General features: G+C 33.3%; 1 protein-coding gene across 2 annotated transcripts in view; it reads right to left on the bottom strand.

Annotated features, from left to right (window-relative positions):
* Nucleotides 1-23491, bottom strand: part of CCDC178 (coiled-coil domain containing 178) — a 189118-nt gene extending 165627 nt beyond the window's left edge. For both annotated transcript variants that reach the window (XM_085316233.1, XM_085316232.1), the window contains exons 1-7: nucleotides 23417-23491; nucleotides 21453-21580; nucleotides 20645-20679; nucleotides 18154-18248; nucleotides 16568-16768; nucleotides 9756-9976; nucleotides 7505-7647 (exon numbers count right to left, since the gene is read on the bottom strand). In XM_085316233.1, coding sequence (XP_085172359.1) covers nucleotides 7505-7647; nucleotides 9756-9976; nucleotides 16568-16768; nucleotides 18154-18248; nucleotides 20645-20679; nucleotides 21453-21580; nucleotides 23417-23474 — 881 coding nt within the window. In that variant the 5' untranslated portion in view covers nucleotides 23475-23491. The remainder of the gene's footprint in view (nucleotides 1-7504; nucleotides 7648-9755; nucleotides 9977-16567; nucleotides 16769-18153; nucleotides 18249-20644; nucleotides 20680-21452; nucleotides 21581-23416) is intronic.
* Between the last annotated feature and the right edge of the window lie 1197 nt (nucleotides 23492-24688).

Below are 24688 nucleotides of genomic sequence, written 5' to 3'. Positions count from 1 at the left end.
GGAAAATGTAAAGTAGATCTGAATTAGTGAAGATTTTTTTTGATTCTCTATGGTGACTACRTTTCTTGTACAGGTACGCGTGAAATAATTTCAAAATATCTAYCCCAGCAGGTTCATACAATTTCAGCCAGACATCAAAACTATTCATACTGCCAGTTCACTTGCACTTAAACAGACTGTCAAAATTACAACTTTTAATTGGACCTATGAACTGGTATCAGTGTAGTTAAGCAGACTTTGTTTCCTATCCCACATTAATAAATAAACAAAACAGATAGCTTTCTCTACTAGTGGTTAAATATAGTTCAGAGCCTGCTTCATCTCTTCTGGTGCACTGTCGTTTTGCGAACAAATGTCATTTGGGAAGAAAATTTTTATATATATATATATGTATATATATATGTGTGTGTGTGTATATATATATATATATATATAGTCATGTATATTTGGTGCCATTATGCAGTTAGACACTAATTCCTCATGTAAAAAGGAATTTGCATATAATAGGCAAGGGGATAAAGACCTTACTTACACTCTGAATTACAGGTTTATCAGTGGACATTGTATTATCAAAAGGAAATCAGCTCATAATTATGGAAAGAGATAACAATAACTAAAACAGCAGCAAGAAAAACACTCTCATGAGACACTTAGTATCATTACAGGCTATACACAGGCTTTTTCTTACAGCTGTGTAGGAGAATGAATTTGGTGAAAGGCAAAAGAAATAGAGGGAGATCAGGTTAAAATTTACAATGACTGCTGGTGCTTGTCCWTTATTTTTATTATTGATTCAGGATGTAGAAAAGAGGAATCTCCCCCATGCACCCCAGAGAACCACCTCAGTCAGTAACATATTTCCCAAGCTGCCTTAAGTGGCAAAATAAATCCACCACAGCAGAACTAAGAYAAACAGTAGTTATGTTTTAAAGACATTTACTGCATTACATCCAATAAAAAACATGGCCAGGTGTTGCATACTTAAACACAGTAAACCAACAGAAAACAGCAATGAAGAGAAGATTTCATGAGTAATTCAAGAACCACTCCTACAAGATTGCTTGACAYCCTTCCTTTATTTGCTTCCAATGCTTCCAGCTAGTGATGAAGTAAAGACTTATTTTGCAAAGAAGTCACATTTCAAATGTCACAGAATGTATATTATGAGCATGAAACCTAATACTTCTAACACCCTCTCTACTCTCTTAGGTCCCACCATCCATGAAATAAACATATCAATGACACTTCAGTTTATTCAAAAAATAATAAAATGAAATACRTAACAGATACAGTATATGGGAATCTGTGTGCAAACACTGAAAGAGAGTACCATGTAAAATGCAATAATTCACACTTTCACTTTTTTTTTAAAAAAAAAAGACTTTTATTTTTCTTATCTRCTCCACATGAGATACAAAAGCTTTAAAAAGTCTCCTATAGCATCATCCCTACATATTAAAATAGCTTAGGGAAAATAAAAGGCTTTAATTAGAAAACATTTATTCATTTATAACAATAAATGACACATGTGTAACAGAGTCATGTCACAGAGTGTAATTTTCTTCTCATACTACCCATTGGCCACAACTTTTGTGAGTACAACATCAAAAAAAACTTAATACTACTAGCCTTGAAAAATATGTRTAAGAATAGCAGACTGTGTGATGTACTCCAGCATCAGTATTTTGAGTTTCATGCAGCATTCTTCATTCCCTCACTGATCGTACTAAACATACAGAAGAGARAATCCACTGAAGAACAGTACATGAAGTCTGTGCCACAGCAAATTTGTCTTTCTCATAGCTATTAACATATTATTCTAGCCCTCCTCATACGACAACTAAAGGGCTGTGAGTACACAGAACTGAAGGGTCTACTTCCTCTGTAACTTAAGTATGACCTGACTTACCATTCTAGCAAAAGGCTACAAGAAAAAACACCTACAAGATACAAAAAAMCAATTTCATCACTTAGGGACAGAACAAAGTCTTCTACTCTATTTTTTTCCTGTAAATGTGGATCTTCTTAAAAGCAGTGCTATCATTAACATTTTTAATTTAGCTTACATCCATGTAAACAAAGCAGGTTGCAAGATTCACAACAGTCTATATCACTGTCATGTGGTATGAATAGGAACTACCTTAACTACATGAAACATGGTATGTTTCTTTTAACAGATGATGAATTTCCAGAATTAGGTACCTATTGCCACTGTCACTGTGATGTTGTTTACATTATGACTAGTTTCAAAGGGACACAGAGTTCTTATAACGTAATTTTAATGCATCATAGAACAAACGCTTGTTACACGGAAACTGAAAAGTGGTAATCAGCCAGTAACTGATGATCTGGACAAACACCTCAATTTTYTTCTTGCACTTAAAACAAACTCAGAGTCTAGACTTTCACCAAGACTACCAAAACAAAACTGAAAAACTGATCAGGCTGCTAGGTGGGACACAACGATAGAATTCTAAAGAATACTAAACAAAATCCCACATAAAAGACTATTAAAAGTGACATAGTCATACAGTGAGATAAAGAATTTTAATACTAATGAGAAAGCACAAGATGAAGATTTTCGATTTTCTTTGAAAGAATAGGTTGATAATATGTTATTAAATATCCCATATCTGTTGCCTCGATATATTTGTTTACGATTGGAAAGGGGAAGGATTAGTGAAGGTCTGCATTCAACACTATTTAGAGCAGTCAAGACCTAGAAGAACTGTAAGGAATTTGAGAAAATTTTCAAGGCAAACTAAATAAATGTAGAMTACAACAGCATATTACATTTAGTAMTCCAAAGAAATATAYACTAGAGAAAAAAAGATTAAGCAGTCAGTACACCTTAAAATTCTTCATTAACTTTATCAAATTGAGAAAGACATCTCCATATTTTCACAAAATACTTAGAAATTCTATTCAACACTTAACACAATTAAAGAAGCTAAGAAAGTGTTAGAATAAATAAACCAGATGAAAAACATCATAATAAAAAACTAAGATATCCTTACTTTACAATTACTAAAGTAATTGGTATGGCTTCACGTGGAATACTCTCTGATTGCTTTTCAGCACATTTCAGAAAAGTGTATCACATAAATGAAAAGGAGTCAAAAACATCATGGACAGGTCACAAGATATAGGAAAAGTCTTATGAAACCACACTGAAAATAATGAAAGTTGCCCTTAAAAAAGGTAAGAGGGAACAATGTAAAAAAAAACAGTCACAGGTACAGGTTAGTCAAGGAGATTCATAATACACAGTAGTATTCATAATCTTGTACATCTTACAGAGCTTAGACTCTCAAACTACAGCAATTTGCATACAAGAGGAGGGTAACAAATTGCTGTTGATTACACTTAGTAAATATGAATTGATGGGGAATATAGTTTAAAAGTAGGTATGTACTGGTATAGTCAAAATCATTTTTAAAAAAGAAAAGCAAAATCATATATCTTAACATTGTTTATCCTGTTTTTACATAGTAAAATCAGCTCCAATAATGCATCAACATAACCACTGGTAACAACTCTTGCCAGTAACTAGTAATTTAGACAAGCAAAGAACACGACAGAACACTAAGTGGGTAACTGAAACACTGAACTGATTTGCAGAAAATCTGAATACATAGCACTAAATCATACTATATTTTAAGACTATTTCATACATAGGATCTGATTTTTCCCTTAATTAAAATCAACAGGAAGGTCTGCAATGAGCTTTATGGGTACAGAATGAGGGTCTGTGCTGCCTCATTTCTCTCAACTGGAATCCAAGCAAGAGCTAATGATGATCGTATCATCTCTATAAACATATTTAAGCTACAACTAAAATTCCAAACRTTATGAAGGCATACACAGGCTCACATTCCTCAAAAATAATGATTACCTCCAACTCTTCACATATTCTTCCATTAAGACAAGTATGATGACTTTAATTGGAAAATCACATGGCGACTTTCACAAGTCACTCTAGCCTTTAGCAAATGTTGACATTTCAAAAATCTGRTCTTAGGCTYTKTRTATWWWAAWATWTTWWWMAYWTTTTKTSTYTAATTTTAATATTCACATATTATTAYTCTTTGCAGGTTGAAAACCAGGCTCTGAAATGAAAAAGGTTAAGCTTTAGCTAACTAATCATAAATATGTTTTATATGAATATTTTTGACCTGATGAGAAATATAATAACATTTTAAATAACAAAAAATACCAATAATATAATGATGAAAAGAATATAGCACCAAAATTATCTTGAATTCAAGCAAAGTAAGACCAAGAAAGAGGAAAAGTAGGGCTCAAAGAAAGAAAAAGAAAAACACAAACATGCTGAAACAGGAAACAAGTCAGCCAGAGGCTTGTTTCCCTAGTACTGTTAAGCTAGCTATCTTTCTGAAAAATATAGTTTCTTATCTCACACTGACTAGTTCTTACTGATAATACAGACAGTTTGGACCTCATAAGTGTACAGGGACTTAGAAGAGTAAGACTGGAACTTCTCAAGCAGCAGTGACATTTGGGTAAAAGTATATGATCTGGGATGTCTCCTGCTCCCATGTTAAATTATAAGCATATGATAGGAAGAGCTATGATTCTTCTTTAATTTCCTTGCAGTTTAGTGCCAGTGGCCCTGAAATCCACAACGGTTGCAAAAGAAACAKGATCATTGCATATAAAGAACCTTCCTTTTTTCAAGTATGTGTAAGGTTCCCACTGTAGTTAAATGGCAAGGACAGTTTTYCCTGGAGGGCACATCAAGCCAACAGTCATATTAGACAAAGTAATAATTTCCTGAGGTTGGCTATCTACCCCCAAATAAGTATATAAGTAAGAGCACACTGTTTCACAAAAGTAAAGGATATTTTGTGTTGCAGGCTTAATAGCAATCGAGGTTCTAGGATCTTACAAGCTTCTGAGTCAGGCAATAGGTACTCCTGCTGCAGGACTAAAAGAGGTGTCTCAAGTTCCTGGGTGTAAATCAGTTTTTGAAATAAAGTTGCTAACATTTTATAATCTAAAGAAACTTGAAACRATTCAACTCTCATTATTTTAATCAYGTGCAACTCTTTACCATGGTTTACTAAGCACCATAAAAGATATGCAAAATAATCAAACTTTTATGCAATTATTTCTAGAATAAAGGAAGGAGAAAAAAATCTAAAACCAACAGGAAACACTTACAATCTCTTTTTTATGCCCTTTTGAAAGAAGGCCCTTCATGAGGGTGACCARAATACCTTATTCTCAAATTCTATTGAATCCACTGTTTTATCATAGATAACTAAAGCAGTTCACATACAAATAATAATAAYAATAAWAAATTATCCCTATTTGGTATATCATATTAAAACATAACTGGCAGTGCCTTCAGCTCTCACAACTACTTGCTTATCTGACCATTTGCTGTTGGCCCTCACAGTAGACAAGCCTACAAAACGTCTTTAATCGACAGAATACAGGGCTGGTCTACAAGCCATTCATAAATGCTTATTTTGTGTCTTTTTAGAAAGTCTGGAACATTGCTATTGGCCCATAACACACACACAAAAAAATTAAAGTTTACTTCTATTAATAACATGATTTCTGAAGTTTCTTGGCAAAGATGCATTAATACACAACACAGGATCCCTAGATATGTACAGATGAGAATCCTCTTTCACAAATAGACTTTAGCTGACCAGAAACCACTAACAGCTCTTACAAATATTAAATCTGTGATGGTGTGAAGAGTAATTCTTGTATTTCAGTCATATTTAGAAGCACAGAGAGAAACTATCATAGTGTTCAAGTAACACCCAGAGGCACGGATTGCCCCTCTATTTGAGACTTTTGACACTACTGACAGGAACTCTGCAAATAATCTAATTTCCACTGACAGTCCAATGAACATARCCCTCCTCTAGAAATGATCACAAGGCATATTGCGCCTGCAGTACTTCCTATGAGCTGAGTGGATCAATGTATGGCAACGGACATCCTGCWGCAAAAATGCCACAGTGTCTTAAATTTTAAGAGAGAGAATTATCACAGAAGAAATGCATTAACTTGAAATGGTGTATGTATCTTTTGATAAAAAGACAAGCTTCTAAAGCTACCTTTTAGATAAAAAGGCATATCCTTTCTTTTTTAAAAATGAAGAAATACTGTGACTAGAAGCATCTTCCCTTCTGCTCTGCAGTTGCTCCTTTATTGTTCCTGSGTAAACGAATGATGCCAACACTAAAACAAATGGTAAAGAGAATGACCCTTGAAAAGAAATAGGGAATGGGAACTATATGGAACAGTCCCTGGCAGTGGCTCTGCTGCCTGGGAGGTTAAAGAAACTTGCGTACATCTCAACAATCACATTAAAATTACATTAATTTTGCTGTCTGGAGAGAAGTGCCAACAAGCAAGACATTTACACCTTCTGTTGTATGTCAGGTGCTTTCTGACATCAGCTGTCTGGAATTAGTGAAATAATATGTGCTGTCTCAACTCAGGCTTTACATAGCACAGCCTAAATAATGGACAGATACAAATTCCTAGGGAACATGAGGTAGTTCTGAATGAATAGCATGGACGAAATTTGATTGCTTACCAAAAAACGTAATTACTATGCACAGCTTTTGAAATACCTGGTCTTTGAAGTACAGCTGCTGTTGCATGGCTGCTGTATCGAAACATCCGTTGTTGCCAGCAAGGGCAACCTTGACAATTTACCAGTCTCTTTCAATTATGCCTGTAAACTTTCCTCTCTTCAAGGGAAAAGCAGCCACTATGTCTCTTGGGATTTCACCAAATAAAGCCTAGCAATCAGCCATACGCAGCAAAGTTGAGTACAACTTCCTATCAAACATAAAAATACTTGGTATTTTTGTTCATTGACACAGTTGTTGTAGGTTCTGACTCTCTTGGTCTGCACATTCAGCAACGGACAGAGGAGATCACTAGTCAATGATCGGTGTTCTTCCGTCAATATACTTCTGCTTGATAATTCAAGGGTTGATAACCTGACCACAGTAGTCAATGAGGAAACTGCAATATAAGTCTGCTGTTATACAGAAGCTACCTTACAATCCAATAAAATTCTAGTAACCTTGCTTTTTGGTTAAAAAACAAAATATGGACGTGAAATTTAGCAAGTTCAAATGTTTGTGCTGTTGGCTAGAATTATTCTGGTTAACAAGCAAGTTGAAAATTAAGTTATAATAGTAACTATGATACTATAGTAAATGATGATGTTTGAGGCAAGTAATTTGTGCAGTCAATAAGAATGACTGCAAAATGTTCTATCAATCAAAGGAAATCTATGAATCAAAAATTCACATATAACTAAATAAAATAAGGTAAAAATGGCATCCTAAGGAACATGCTATTTGTGTGACACTATCCCTTCCTATATTCTTTAACTTTACAAAATTAGAATATAAAGTGTTTTCTAAATGCAAATTTTCTATGCTTTGTTTGTGACTGTTAAAAACTACCAGAATATTTTAATACCATTTTGAATAGCTCTTACTTGTATTGACTAAACACCATTTCAGCATATTTAATTTTCTGAGACATAGATTTTATCTCTTTTTCAGCTTCTTCATCAATTCTTTTCATTGTCTTTTGGATTTCCACAAGTTCGCAGTGAACATCACTGTATATTTTTGATGCCTAAGAAAAAAAATAAAGTTTTCTGAAAGATGTTTTTAAGAAAAATCATATATAATGTTCAAAATACAAAAATAATTTTTGTATTTGTCTGACTCTTTGCAATTTTAAAGTGTGAACCTTTAAGCAGCATTTTGTGATATCTAACAACATAACAACAAATAATGCACAATCTCTAACAGATACAATTCTGGTAAAAGACAATGTCCTGTAAAAATTCATGACATCATGAAGTCAGCGTTAGCAAGAAGGCTTTCATTCTATTACAAAACTCAGAAGTTATTGGGAAAAGGTGGCTACTTCCAYGGGAAGACAGTGACCTCTGGAGCAGAAAGACAGAAATAATGTGGAAAGAAGGTTCACTCAGCAGTCTGACAGAATCATTACTTAAAGGTTTCCTAGAGGATATGCAAACCACACAGTCACGGATATATATTTAAAAAAAAAAAAAGCACCTGAGACAATACAAACAATGAAGGCAATTTTCAATCGTATAAATAGCACTGAATCGCTCTGTTCCTATTAACTTCCAAATGGAGTTATGCACAGGCCTACTGCCTCTGCTTTTGAAATTATAACCACAAATATCAGCAATTAACATGATATAAAACCATTATTATAATCTAACAGTTACTTAACTGCTCAAYCTGGTTCTCTGGATATTAAAAGCTAGAGATTCAAAATTAAATAATTGTTTTAATTACAAAGAAAAAATGGCAACTGCATTTTTTTTTAAGGTTACAGAAGGAAAAAAGCAACAAAAACTGAGAAACAAGCAGCACATACATTCTAACACAATAAAAACTGTAAATATTTTATTTAATAATTAGAAGTTTTATTGAGATGAAATATATAAATGACTTACAGTAACACTGAATTATGTTCTTATGATATGTAGTGTAACTTCTTGGAAAGAAAAACAATGAAAAAGGGGTTTTTTTAACTAGCTTTTCAAAAAATAATTTTGAAGTCTGTTTCCTGAATTGCATTATGGAACATCTCAGCATTTTGAGTGCATATAATATATCCTAAGGTATCAACAAAAACAATAAAAAACAAAATCAGACAGTCTGACTTTTAATTAACCAATATTTTGAAAATATCCTGTAACACTGATAGAACAACATGCTAATTTTTAACTATGAACGGTCTCACAGCTCACAACCATATACAGYTTTTGGTGTGTAGAAAATTATTTCCAGACTTATAAAAGAAAATAATATGCAAGCTGTAATTCAAACATACTGTATCACGATCTGTTGATACTAAACTAAGAAAAAAGTGAATCAATGTACTAATTTACAATTCTTTTATTATTTATGTGATTTAATATGCAATTACTTCTTTCTGATTTTAAAARTATTTTGACATACAGATGTTGACTACTCAAAATGAGAAGTTAAAAATAAAACCAGCTAAAATCAACAATGATTATTAAGAATTATTCATGAACATAGAGTATTTTCTAGGAGAGATTATAAATAACCCATCTTGAAAGAGAGATTCATCTCTAGATTTGTAATTAAAAGTTACTATAGAAAATATATTGAAAACATAACAATTGGTAGTAAAATCTGTACTTCAAGTTACTCACTAGCTCTCCTTTTTAGACATCAGTTTTAAATGGCTTACCCTCCAGCTTTGTTACACCTTGATTGTTCAGTTTGATATTTTCCACATTAGGCATTAATTATTTCAACAAATAAATTAGGAAAAAAAATGTACACCAGCACTTGAAAAATAATTAAATCTTAATAACTTTTTCTTTGAAAWGCTCTAACATCTCCATATCCCACAGAGAAATCTGAGAACAATTCATGCACAAAACAGATAAATGMTTTTTACCATTCCCATGAAAAACCCCAAACAGAATCAATCAACAAAGTTAGAATTGCATACTATATGTGCATAGGAGACATTCATTAAAAATCAATAGCATTATCTTCCCCAGATTCTTTCTGCACTGAGCTCGTGTATATAACAGAGGAGGCACACAGTTCACAGTCTCTGTGTACAGTATTTAAAACAGACTTCGGTCCTATGAAAAGATTGCCGGCACCTACTTAGTGGAAAGATTCTAATAAAAGCATCTTCATATTTTTTCTACTTACCTTTTCATAAGCCAATAACACATCCTTCATAGTTTCACCTTCTAGGTTCAGCTTTTCTTCCAGCAGAGGGCTGTGTTTCTTCATGAAGTCTATTTCCTCTTGAATCTTTTTGTTGACTGTTTCTATCTTACGTACTTGATTTTCTACCTGTTGTAGCTGACAGYTTTTACAATCAAAATGCCATTGTAGTTCCAAGATATCTTGAGTACATGTTTCATATTCTGTTAAAAAGATAATTAGCATAATAAAACGTGAGTAGCTGAGTGACACTATGAATACTCAATGAGATTATGAAATATGTTGATATAATACTAAGTATTTAAGACTCGAAAAATTTTGCTATAAACTATTTTAAAATTCAACAGAGGATACTTATTACAAAAGATATCACTAAATACTCCATTAACAGTGGAACTGTTTTGAAACTCAACCTTAGTATACCATTCAAGCAAATCTTTGAAGTGAAGGATATTTTTGTTTTTATAAAGGAAATTAAAATATACAGCCCTAAGGCACATCTAGAAGAGGTTATTTTAACACAAGAACAGCTATACTGAACTTCCTGGTATCCAGCAGTAGACATATGAGGATGCAGAGGAAGAACAGGGTAAGTATATATGACATTTCCTACTGATATTTTCTSATATACCAACTATTTTCATTTCAGGAAATTCCTGAACTGAATGTGGCTTTAAAAAAAGCTAAACAAAAGATGCAAATTCAAAGCCAGCACACAAAACATATTCATGTTGCCATACASAAGTACATTGGACTTAATTCAGTTTAGTGGATTTACTTTTCTTTCCTTGATGTAAATTTCCTAAAGTCCTTGCACAGAAAAAACATGACTATGCCATCGATTGATGAAATGTGTACTTCAAAATACACTATATAATTTCATCTTGCTCAGAAGAAGCAGCTCATTACAGCTGACGTCCTAATAATCCTGCAGCAGATGATGCTCTACACAGAAAAAGTGTTATTATCCAACTAGGAAAAGTAAGCTAAGATTATCAGATAAGAAAATTTCAGAGAATGCCTCAACTGATGTAAACTTCACTATAAATTTGAGAGAGACAGAAAAAATTTGCTGAAAAAAAGTCTCTCTAATTCTGAGAAGTAGCTGCGGAACACCTGACRTCATCCATTCAAGATGACAAGAAATTTTCAAGAAATTCCGACATATTAACAAGACATGTCAAAAACATGTAAATTTATTATTTCATCGCCACTGAAAGTTACATGGACATTATATGAATAAGTAGCTTTTTATCTTATACAAAGTGATGCCTAACATCAGGATGGATAAAATGGGTTTTACATTGGATTGTTGTTATATTTTAGAGAAGGTCAATTCTGAGGATGGGTTACATCATTGCAATTATCTGAATATGTTACAGGACATAAGCACAGCAGGAACTAGCAATAATGGAAAGCAAGAGAAGTCTGAAAAAATAATGGGATCAACTGACTACACAGAACAAGTCACACAAACTCTAAGAATCTTCTGGGTTTATAATACTTAGATTAGGGATAATTATAACATCCCCACAGTTTTTTTCTTTTTTTCAAGTCCACTTTAGCATAATTTTTGCCTAATATAATGAAATAATATAATCTTGAAAAAAAAAGACAAATTTCCTCCAAGAACATGTTGTCATACTGCCACAGCCCAATAATAAATGAAGACAGGAGAGTTGAGAATTCTTACACTCAAACCTCATGTTGTTATTTTTTACTACTGTATCATTGCATGCATTATCAGAATTGAAAATGTGTTAATTATATTCCATTATTCCTCACTTTTCATATTTCTAGAGAGAATGTTGTCAAGTCATAGGACCGTATGACAACGCACAACAATGATTTACAGCTGAATCATAGCTGTTGACTGGAGAAGTAACATTTTTTTGTAGCTAAAATCCTGATTCACTCTGCTGAAGAATGGAGATCTGTTATCAATCTCCTCTTCTTGCAGTTCTCTAGGTTTTATAAAATTGATTTTCCAGCTGCCACAAGATTTTCTCCTGACAGCAGTTTCTAACCTCTCTAYAATTGAATTTTAAATCTGATACTTTAAATATGAATTTTATTCAAGCTCCTCTTTTTCAAAATAGTGATAAAAAAGTGCCATCGTTTTCAGTGCATTATATATTGTCCTTCAGAAGCAGAACAGCAATCTTCGGAAGCTGGTAACACCTTAAAGTAGGTTTCCAGGTTCCAAGTTAACAATCAACCATTGGCTAAAAATAAATAAATAMAAATATTATTACTATTTTCATACGTTGTCAGGGAGGTGCACTGTTTGACATTTTACATTTCTGGGCAATGAAAAAAAAAGTATTTGGTTTGAGTCATGCTGCTATTACACACTATTTTTCGCTGAGTGTTTACCTTAAGTACATACAGTTATGAAAGTCTCTTGCACTGTCATCACTCTCTGGATTGTGAGGTATTTGTCAGAGAACTCAAGATTACATGCACCAGAGTACTGACAGTTATTTTATATCCAGAAATATACTGTTACATATTATGCAACTTCTCTCTCTCCATCTTCAACTCCTTTTTGGCATCCAGTACCATTCTTAAAACTATAGTAAGATTCTAGACAAATCACTGCTCTGCTTTGCTAATTAGTGTTTACAAATATTAACTGGCTTCCCACAACCTATGATTTTAGTTTATCACCAGAGTAACAAAGAAATGTAGCAGGATACTGTGATGGACCAGAGCCTACRATTTCCTATTTCACAGCATCCAAACAAGGCAGCAGAAAAGTGGCGAACAGGATTCAGAAGAGGATAAGACTGACATTCTTTGAGGCCCTATTCCTGGAACAGCTATAAATACTCTGCTGCTCTCAATCTGAGAAATATGTTATAGATTGAAAGGAGAAGACTATACTTCAGAGCAGAAACAGTTATCAATCATATGAAAAACAGTTTAGCAAAGGCACACTGACCACTGAATCTCTAACACTGGAAGTATCTGCAGAGATATTTTCACCTTCTAAATGATCAGAGCTTGCCAGGGATTCCTCTATTATTATTAACAGAATATTTGTATTTCTCCATCCCTATAAGCTTAGCAGTCCAGAAATAAAAATGCTGCTTTTGGGGAGCATACCAAGCCTTAGGTGACTCAAAACAAGTTTATTAACATCAACGTGGCTTGCTTCAAAAAACTTTATGAACCTAGATTTCTTCAGAACTCACTTGCTTTCATTATGAAGAAAAGGATAATTTGCCAAACCAACACAGCATTAAAGAGAGTTTCTCCTCCTACTTTTTAAGATTCTCAATGTTGCTTGCTCCTCTAGTCAATTAATGTTTTACTGGACATCTGGATATAAAAGAATAAATCATCCACAAACCAGCTACAAGAAAACACTGGAAAGAGCTCCTGCAAAGATGAAAAGGWGATTTATGGTTGTCTACTGGAAGACTTGAAACAGCCATGCAATACCTTCACATGATGGGATGTGCTACACATGTACGAGAATTAAGAAAAGAGCCTTAAAATCAGAAGTGAAGATACTGGCAAGATAGTTTAGTGAGCATTTAAGATATTCATTACTCAGTGATAACAACCAAGCATGATGTGTGGGAACACCGTGGTGCCATAGTGCAGAAAGAACCTAGAAGTTTGATGCTTCGCTTGCAAATTCCCTAATTAAAAGAATATATACTGACTATATATTACAGATTTGGAAGCATGATCAGAATTGTCTAGAGTGTCAGTGAAACACACATGTGGATTGCCAGCCACAATTTTTTGATTTGCTAATTTCAAAGATGTTCTCATCTTTGTACCTGGCATGGAAGGACTACTCAGTCCCTACAACTTTAGGTCTTTAGTATACTGCAGTATAAATTCCCACTACTGTGAAACTTTAGCTTTTACCAAGGAAGCACATGGTCTGCTTTGGTTTGTGGTCTTTCATAAATTTTTACAGTTATCAGATTAAAAAAAAAAAAAAAAAAAAAAAAAAAAAAAAAAAAACACTTTGATTCTTCTCAAGTAAAAACAGACTTTTTTGATCTCTTCAAGACAAATTGCAAGCCAAAAATCAAACAGTTCAAATCAATGAGGTTCAGACCAATGTACACTGCATGGATCAAATGAGCTTGCATGCCAAAGYTTGCTGCTCTCTGTTGGCCAGGATATGGCTGTAGCTTGAACCATACTGGCAAATGACAACTCCCAGTTCTCAAGCACTTGTTGTACTAGAATTAATGGATATTCTAACTGCTATGCAGGAGTCCCTAATGGGAAAGAAGTAATCCACCACTGTGGAATCCATTCTCCAAGACAGCTTCTGATTACTTCTGTTGATTGCTGTATCATAAATATCTCTGTTATGAAAAGACTCTTCCTACTGAAGCAGAAAATTATTTATGTCTGATTCCAGGTTAAATTGACTCCTGTCAGCTTCTTAGGAACTTTCATTTCATTCTTCTTCCACATCAGAATACCCTTTCATTTTGACAATGTGAATGTAAGATACTTAACCATTTCCTCTGGCGTTCATTTTCTTTAACTCAAGTTTGTCTGACACACATCTGAGGTTAGTGCTTGTGGACCCAGGGGTCTGAAACTCAAAAGTGTCAACCTCATAAGGCAACCAAAGTATACTCAACAATTATTTTTCAAAGAAGTTGTTTTGTGGTTTCAAAAACTAGCTTTTTGTTTGCTTTTGGAGGTTTATTCTGGAATATCATACGATAAGTTTCTTTTCAGTCTTCCAGAGGAGCTAGCAGTCTTTTGAAGCTTTATACTCACTCTCATTTGGATACATTAAAATCTATAAGCAGGGCTCTAGTAGACTGCACTGTGAATCATATGCTGTTTGTTACTCTGTTTTGTTTGTTTAAATACTAAGATGGAAGGAATCTGTTTCTCTTAACATCTTGCATAGGACAGGATATCTGTTTTACAAGGCACAAATGGAAAGAACAACCTTTAGGTGGAGGTCAGRTTGTTCCTCAATTCCAGTCCAGTCCAGCATATATCTCACCATAGCTTTATAAAAAAAATGGTGGTAGGGGTTTCACAAGATGCAAAGGATTAAATTATTTTGCAATTCCAGTAAGGGCTTTATTATTTTAATATGCCTACAAATTATTTTCATGTATTACTTTCATTTTGCCTACAAAAGTTTTTATTTGATAAAAAGATGGGTGAGATTCTTAAGACTATCTTTTTCACAYTTGCAAACAGTCCAATAATAATGCCCCTCAAACGGAAAAACAAATGAACAAAKAAAACAAATAGCAAGCTGAACTGTTGTTGCAAAACTGTATTACAGAGCGACAGAACAGTTGGGCAAGGACCTACAACCCCTCTGCTCAAGCAGAGCAAGTGGCCCAGGACCACAGGTTTTCASTATCTCGAAGGATGAAGGCTCTACAGCTTCCCTGGGCAACCTGTTCCACTACTCATTCAYCCTCACAGTGAAGCGTCCTCTTGTGCTCAAGTAGAATTTCCTCGTCCTGTCATTGGCCACCACTGACAAAATCTSGCCCTGTCATCTTGACACTCCCTCATCAGTTATTTTATACAAATTGGTAAGATCCCCCGAGCYGTCTCTTCCCTAGGTTATGCAGTCTCAGGTCTCTCAGCCTCTGTTCTTATATAGAGATGCTCCAGCTCCTTAAATCTTTGTGGCCCTTTGCTGGACTCACTGTAGTAAAGTCTACAGATCTTTGTCTACCTGTCTTGTACTGGGGAGCGCATAATTGGACACAGTACTCAGATGTGGCCTCAGAAATGTAGAGAGGAATAYACATATACACAACTCTCTTCACAAAATAAGTGTATTCATGTAAAGATTTTTTTTTTTCAAAAAGATATTTTAAGAAACACTGTCAGAAGAATAAGAAAAAGTTGAACAAGATGCAAAGCTTATAAAGTAAAGGTAGGAGAAGGACTAGTGAATCAGTTTCAAGAGCAAAGAAAAGGAGAGCAAATTTCAAGAGAACCTGCAATCCCAGCTATAAAAAGGAGATTTTAAGACTGCCATCAGCATTTCTCATACTGGGACCACAGAAGAATCTGTAATAATAAAAAGACGGGAAATTTGGAAAAGTTAGTAATGCACCCATTACAGCATATAACATTGTCAAYAGAAATGTATGACATTTGACATACTCTACACTAACACACAATGCCAATGCACTTATTTTTATTATTTTCCTCTAGCAAYATACTTTCCTTCAATGACAGGCTGTAAGTCTAGAATTTAGCTTCAGATCACACTTGCTTCCTGGAACAACTCGGTAAGGAGACAAACAGTTTCTACATAGCCTTTTCTAGTCCTGCCATTTTTTTTTAAACTGTCATCTACACAATAGAATAGAATATCACAAAAGGCTATAGTAAATTTAGAATCTGTGATTTAAAGGAGACATATCAATCATATGTCATACAATTCCTACTAAAGATTTATGTGCTACATTCAATTGTATCACATCTTAATTTTTCTTAAAATAACATATTTATTTTTAATTTACGGTTTAATCTATGATTTAACCTAACTGCATTATTCTACAATTCTGTTCCAACTTCTTCTTCTCTGCTTCAGACTGAGTATCTCTAGTCATCTCCAGATTGTCTTGTCTACTCTTAAGCTATTTCTTAAACAATGCTTAACTACTCCACAGCACTTAAGTGTTTTTCTGGAAATATATTCAGAAAAAATAGATTCAGAAGAGTAAATACTGTATTCCTATTAGAGTCTTAGCATAATTCTTATTCTTAATAGCGAACCGACAGAAAAACAACAAAAATAGTCTTAGTTTCAAAACCAATACCTTTTTGCACAGCTGCAGGGAGCTGTTGAAGCCTCCAAAGTGACATACAATCAAGTTTCATGCTAAGCTTTTTCCCTCGCTGTTTCTCCTGTTCCAAAGCTTTTTCCGCTTCTCGGCAATCAGCATCTAGTCGCTTAATTAGCTCAGTAACTTCCAGTAGTAAAGCTTTTGTTTCCAACTTCAAGGTTAAAGTCTTGCTGTCTTTAAAAGTACATTAAACATTTTTTATGAAAGCTTAAATATATGCTCTTTATTCCAGTTTCATTCTCAATATAAAGCTGATCTGTTCACATGCATCCAGTAAACACAACTGGCTACACTGTTGTCTTTAAAAATACACTCAATTTTTTTTTTTTTTTATGAAAGCTTAAGCATATGGTCTTTGCTCCAGTTTCATTCTCAATATTAAGCTGGGCTTCTTCACGTGTCAGAACAAGCTTACGTWGCAATACAAAACTTGCATCTCAATAGCATTTTACTCCAGTTCCTTTTAAACATAGTATTCAAAAAAATTAACAATAGGGATGGTACAAAATTTTCACCTTTGCCTCATTGTTTGGACAAGTAATCATCCAAATAATAGTACAGGTGTCTAATTATCTCAACTTTTTTTAAAGTACTTGTTTCATTTTATTTTACTACGGAAGTATCAATGACTACATTAAAATCTTTGAAGTGCTAATAATATTCAGTGTAATATCTCAACAACACCGTTTTACTACTGCCACACATGAACAGTCAACATTACATTCTGTGAAATCTGGATATCAAAAACACCTCAGATATTTATTTCCATACAAAATGCCTTGAGCTGCTCATCCATTGTCTTCATTTGGTTATCTTTATTATTATCTATTAAAAAAGGAGAATTTCTTAAGCTACAGACTTCCATACTTCAAATGGTGCATCCCAATTTTAATTACACAGTTAATAATTCCTTGAATTATTTTGATTAAAAACTGCAAGCATTGAAAGCAAGCTAACTGGTTAAGATCTGCAGTGAAATTCTGGCTTCACTGCCATCAGTAGAAATTTTATCACAAAATTTGCTGTAGATAGAATAGTCTCTAGTCTCTACTTACCAAGGTTGTATGTTGGCTTAAAAAAAAAATGTACACTAAATCTCTTGAATATTTAAAAATTAATTCAAAAAAGTATACTCTGAATAAAGATGTGAACCATAAAAAAGGGGAGGGGGGTCTTCATCAAGAACACATTATAAATACCCTGTAACAGTGATACAGTGATATCTGTTTTACAGAAATTCAATGGAAAAAAATCTAAAATTTCCAGTAATGAAACACAACTAATTTAGCTGTTTTGAWTCATATATGTGCTAAAACACAGTACAAATCTAAACACAGAAATTCAAACTATCTTCTTGCAAACAGGGTAATTTAATTATTATTATATTACTTATATATTACTTAATACAACATTTACAATTTAGATATCTTTCAGACTGACAATAATACAAACATGCACATCATTTACATACAACATACACCATATTAGAAAGGCAAAGCAAATATTAAACGAGGTAAGTAACTTTACAACTCAGATCGAGTATTATTAAACATTTTTACCTTTAAAAGATATATTAACATCTTGAAAATCCAATCTAGTGGATAATGACAACCAGGTATCTTCATTAGATTCAGCACTGACCTTTTTTGTTATCCTGTAGATAAAACCAATTGTCACTAAAAAATTCTAGATAGTAATATTTATTTAACAACGTCAATTTAAATACAAAGTCCAAAGTTTACCTTCTTCAATTTTATACATTTAAATATTGTTTTAGTTAAATTTAATTGTTAAAAAACACCTCTAAAAACACCGTAAGAATTCCTAGTTGACAATTCCCACTTAAATGTTTTTCTTTTTTTTTTCTTTTTTTACAAAAACACAAGAAACAAATTCTTTTAAATCTTTTACTGATGTAGATTCTCAATTTTGGCCTCAAGTCTAAGGATTTGCCAAAGAGAAACTGTTGTAGATAAGTTGTTACCCCTCTCAAGCTTCTTTTATCAGTTTAAGAAAGTCATCACTTGAGGGTCAACAATGAAGAAAAAATTAAAAGATTTTTTTGGATGGAAGAAGGAAAAATGATCAAGGCATATACTTCATCAGGCTCCAACACAGATAAGTTTTTGAAATCTGAGACTCAAGAGCAGGGAGGAGCAGGGCATCATCAAAATGAAATCAGGGCAAATTTAACCCAGAAATGAGAGGAGAAAGAAATAACACAAGTAGTCCAAGAAGAACAGAAGCAAATCATAGCTCGTACATGAACTCAAGAAACTCTAGTCAGTCTACTGGAGTTGAGAAGAACAGAATGAAGGATAACTACCACCCATCTATGCTCACATATGCAGCTTAAAGACCACTTATGTCCTTCATCTGCAACTAAGACAAAAAAAAATCTGCAGTCACAAGGTTTTATCACACATACATGCACAATGTGAAAATGTGTATTTGAAAGCATTCCAGCAAAATGTTCAGTTTCCATGAAGAAATAACAGACAAAAAGCCTATGCCAGACAGATCAAAAGAAATAAAACTGAAGCCTCCCTAAATCAGCAGAAAATGTACTTAATGTACTGGGAATAGAACAAAAAAAAATCTAAACAGTAGTGGGAAACAAAAGACTTTAAATAAGAAAACTGGGACCTGGTGATAGAGGAGAACCCAAATGAAATAGAGAAACAGGAATTTGATAAACAGGAGCCAGGTAAGTATGCAAACACAAAATAATTCAGTAGGTATCTCTGACAAGAGTATAAAACAGATGTATCAATACAGAGGGAAATACAGGGTTGGCTGAGTAAAAAGGCTGCAACAACAAGCTCAGTGCCTAAAATACAAAGATTTTTAAAAGAGTTTCAACAGGTGAATATAGCTAAAACGGTATTATAATGTAGTCTGCTTCACAAATAATTCCATTTAAAGTTGCATAGTCTTCTTTTGGGTCCGAAGCCTCAATACTAGGCTCTGAAATACGCTAAAGGTTCTTTAGCGTATTTCAAAATATATGCAGCCATTAAGTAAAATTTAGGGAAAAAAATGCATTTCAAAATATATGCAGCCATTAAGTAAAATTTAGAAAAAAAAATGCATGTTTTGTGCCTTAAAATTACATTTTAAATTTATAACTTTTAACGGCTTCATGTATATTCCAGATATTTCCAGTGCAGACATATCTACAAAAGCAGTTCATCAAAYTGTTATTTTTAATTTAGAAGCACATTTTGTGTTTATTTTAAGAAGCCTCCTCTCTYTTTCTTTAACTCTAAAGTCACCTACTTGTAAATACTGTAAGGTGAGACTCAAGGCAATTCTGTAACTCAAAAATACACAAAAGCTTCTGAATCATCCTTAAATAGCTGACAAACTACACTGAAAAATCATGCCTTTAATAAGAATCTAAACAGTATGGAGGATAGGAAAACTGAGAAAGAATAAAGAACAAAATCTTGGGTTTTTTCATGTCTTTTTACAACATACTATGATGTACTGGCCATTTCATTCAATTTTTTCCTACTCTATTTTATATTACTYGTCCTTTCACAAGTCTCTAGACAAGTTGCGACAAGATTAAATGTGACCTCTATACAAACTGCACTCAGATCTATTTGAAGAAGTTTACACAGATCAGAGTGAGCATGCAGAAACTTCTAGAATTTTTAAACTTCATGTTCTCAATCCAAAATTTAAAGCAATGAGAGTATAAAATAAGGACTCTTAGCTATATTTAAGTACCTGAAAAGAGGCACAATTTTAGAAGTATTAATAACCTAACAATTCTTACCCATATAAATTCATCATTTAGATGGGACCTGAGATCATCTTGAATCTTTGCAAGTTACTGACTAGGAAAGACATGAGAAATTCTCCAKGAGCACTTTTGGTCTCCAGAGCAACTTGCTACTGCAGACACTAAGAATGTTTATTTTATGTGCATTCTAAATAAGAACTTAGTAAACCCGATAGTTCACAGAGCAGATTTTATAATCAGATCAGTTTCTTAAATAATTAATTGATATTGAAGCAAAATTGTTTTTGTATGATTCTTACCATGGTATTTCCTCCTCCTTAAACACACGATCATACTGCAAARGCAAAAGATAAACTCCATTAGACATCTCAGATGATATGTACTTTTWCTGTTTCCTAACAGAAAGTATAACAGGCCACCGAATTTTGTATCATAAGAGGGCTAATCAGCATAACTTAAGATGTCACTGTGGCTCATGTACCTTGGATTATTATAGTATTTATGCTGCAGTTGCAGAAATCTCAGTGCAGAGAATTTAGCAATTTTTGTGGAATACACTGTAGTCTGTGCTAATACTAATGATGTGCTGCTATAACACCACTCTTTGCAGTACTGGAGCTAGATTATTTAAATATAACTTGTCTGCACAAGYAGCAATCTTCTCACTATCCACTTCACTGAGAYGAATCTATGTGCATCTGAATTACCATTTATTAATTATTAATTAATTACTAATATTTATGATATATTACATTATGCTATTGTGGTATATTGATTTTAATAATATAGTTTGACTTGTCAGAACTGTAATCAGATAAAAACACACCATGACTGAACCTGCTAGGCAGTGTTTTGCAGATTCACTTAAGTTTTTATAAAAAACAACATAGTAATCTCAAACCTTCCATAGTGTAGTGGTTATCACATCTGCTTTACATGCAGGAAGTCCTGGGTTCAAGCCCCAGTGGAACGAGCACCAGGAAATACTTGGGAGGTTGGACTAGATGATCTCCAGAGGTCCCTTCCAACCTTACTGATTCTGTGTGATCTTTTAGTTGAAGGTAAGGAATAGTACTAGCATTTGGCCATTTTCAACCACAAACATACCTGTTGAAAGCATTTCTCCATCTTTACTTCTAACTCTCGAATGTGATGAATAGCTTTGTTAATACATGGTAATGGAGTATTCACAAAAGCACAACTTCGTTGTCTTGTTGCGATACACTTGCTTTTATCTGGAGAAAAGAAGTGGACATGAAAAGTTGCTAAACTTTACATGCAGGCCAATACCAATGAACATATATTCTTGCTTTAACTTGGAACTTGATAAACCTTGGTCTTAAACTGCCTAAGAGAACGTAATAGCTACATTTTTAATAGGCACACGTTTTCCACAAAATCTTACAGCACTTCAATAATATCTGAAATAAAAAGAGATTCAAAAAAAGCACGAAAAATATGAGGGAATATTTTCAAAGAAATGAGACATAATAAAGGGGGTTAATGTCAGGATACAGTCTGATATAATTGAATATATATAAATAATCCCAAAAGAATTGGGTTTGAAGATTTTACTCTAGTTCTCAGTGAGGATTTTGTCCATATCAGAAAAAAAAATAACAAAATACAAAAAAGAGAGACTGCTTCTATACCAGAAGTACAGAAAAGCTAAGAGTTGAACAGGAAAGATCAACCTTAAAGTATTCTTAGGAGCACAATACTTAGTTTCAGTAAATGTATGTTTCAACTTTATGAATTGATGAAGTTCCAGAAGAGTAACTATCCTGTTAGGAAATTCAAACTCCATGACACACATGAATATTTGATAGGAATATGTAGATTTCACAATTATGCTTTCTTTAAATCCTCCTAGCATTACAGCCACACACATAAATGATACTGTGTCATGCTATCAAATCCTAACTATTTTACTCTAACTCCAAATGAAAATCTGACTGCAGAGATCACTAATAAAAAGGCATCAGGAATTAGAACAAGGCACAGAACTCTAGCAGTAGAGCTAAGAAAAAGTACATGTAGCTGTCTTACAAATATGGAACATCAAACCAATTATGTTTACAAGGACACAGATTTTTAATGTGCCCTACAGAATAACCGAAAATAGTAATAGTAGCAATAGGAATTAAAAGGTAATTACAAGAYAATTTGCATATACAGTTCATGTTATTTGTTTTTTCTAAGGAATATTTGCTTACTRTCTTGATCCAAAACTATACATCTGCAGGTTACATTAGGCTCTTTTGACTGCTATGATAATTCCATGTTGTAATTTATGGTAACCAGCCTTACTGGAATGGAAATGATGATGTGCAATTTTTTTTTGAGAGAGAGAGACCACTAAAATGGATATCAAAAACTGCATCTAAGTTTGCTCTAAGTATTTCTAGAGCCAGCAGCCTTTGCAGCATACCAGTAGCCTATACTGGATAACTACATTACACAGTCCTAACAAAGCATGTATAGAATTCTGCCCTTCCTGTCCTCTAAAGCACAAAGCAGAAGTTCAGATTTCTAGACTAACATCATTTTGAACTTCACTGAAAATTTAGCTACTTCTATTGTTATTTCACTGAACTAAGAAGCATTACAACACTTCAGTTAAAAAAAATGAAAACTTTGAAGGGCATTAATAAAAAAAGATTACTTTCTTATTGTTTTGGTTTTCCTCAGTAAACACAAACATCTTTACAAGCCAGTCTTCAAATCCATTGATCAATGCAAGTTAGAAATATAGCTAAGTGAGAAGCTGGAATCATTCACTATTTTCTCACAATCTAAATTAAGTGACAAGCCAATTTTGTTTTTACCAGACAGAAACTGAACAAGGATTAGAAGAATGGAGTGACAGTAGTAAGTCAGTGATTGATACCATTGGACACTTTGAGCATAATTACTAYGAAGAATCTCCTGTAGCATGCCAGAAACAAGAAACAAGAAAGAGGACTAGTATTCGATACTGTTACAAATATAAAATATAAAAYAATTACTTATATCTTAAGACTTCATTAAATTATTTGAAAGAGATGTAGGAGAACACATATCAGACGTACCTTGGCATGGCTCATTAGTGTCCTTAGAAGAACAGGAAAATGACTGGTTTTCAAGCATTATTGCCAAAAGCACTTTCCAGCCTAACAGTAAAAATATATACACATATACTTATTTTAAAAACTCTTATTTTCACCAGCAGAAAGCTTATTCCATTAGTGATATATCTACATTTTTCTTTAAAGGTTGCCAAAAGTCTGTTTTCGCATTTTCTATTAAGATACAGCAGCCATTAAACAGTTGCGGCATTACAAATCACAGAGTAAAATTTAAGTAATGAAATTACAATTAAAAAAGCAAACAAAAAACAAAATTGAAATTTCCATGTGTGTCCTGACTTTCTAAATTATACAGGCTATTCTGGACAACAGCAACTAACACTAACAGCAAAGATGTGAAAAACAAAATGGAAAGCCCATGATATGAATTTTAATTAAGAAATAGTCAATGGAAGGGAGCTCCGTAAATTTGTAGTCTGAAACATTGTTTTATCAATGGATAAAAGACATGTAAATTGAAGAAAATGATCTACTTAATCTGATGTAAACTTACAACCCAAAGTTACTACAATAAACGGTAATAAAATTATTTATAGAATTTAGATAATTTAGAAGAATAATACTAGCTGAAAACTTAGTTAATAGACTTCAGCACACCTGRAGCTCAGAGTAATGATAAGTAACTAGTGCCATATGAAGATCCAGGTGGATAACACACACGTGTGCACACACACGCACGTGTGCAATTGGCACATTAGAACTTCAGTACAGTAAATCATAGTTTCTAACTGCCATCAATCTAAACTGACTAGTAAAAAAAAAATTACAGTCTTCATCAACACAAAATTCTAGGAACAAGCATTTTATGGATTTTTAGCATGCCATATTCTTGTAAGACTATCAAAAATACAAATACATTTATTTCAGATACATATTATTTGAAATGGAAAATAATTGCCCAAGAGCATAACTAGTTCAATGGACAGAGAAAACAAAGTAAGACCAAGACTAAGATACGCTCTTCATATTTTACATGCCTCCATTTGCTCATCTATCAAACTCCAAGTTTGTTCCCCAAAAAGTTAGAAGAATGTAAGTGAACTAAGCTTGACAAAATAAATTCCATATCCATGGCTGATTTACATGAACTTCTTTGTGGAGTAATGTAGAAAGTATTACTGTTCTGTGTTACTGTAACAAATTAATAGACTTGGAAAGTCTGAACAATGTCAACAACAGCTTTCAAATTAAAGCTTTGGAACAGATTTTTTAAAA

The sequence above is a fragment of the Rhea americana genome, unplaced genomic scaffold (genome assembly GCF_003343005.1).
Source record: "Rhea americana isolate MKP2758 unplaced genomic scaffold, rheAme1 scaffold_46, whole genome shotgun sequence".
Lineage (NCBI taxonomy): Eukaryota > Metazoa > Chordata > Aves > Rheiformes > Rheidae > Rhea > Rhea americana.
The sequence above is the reverse complement of the archived record's forward strand: the minus strand, read 5'-3'. Positions and strand labels throughout refer to the sequence as shown.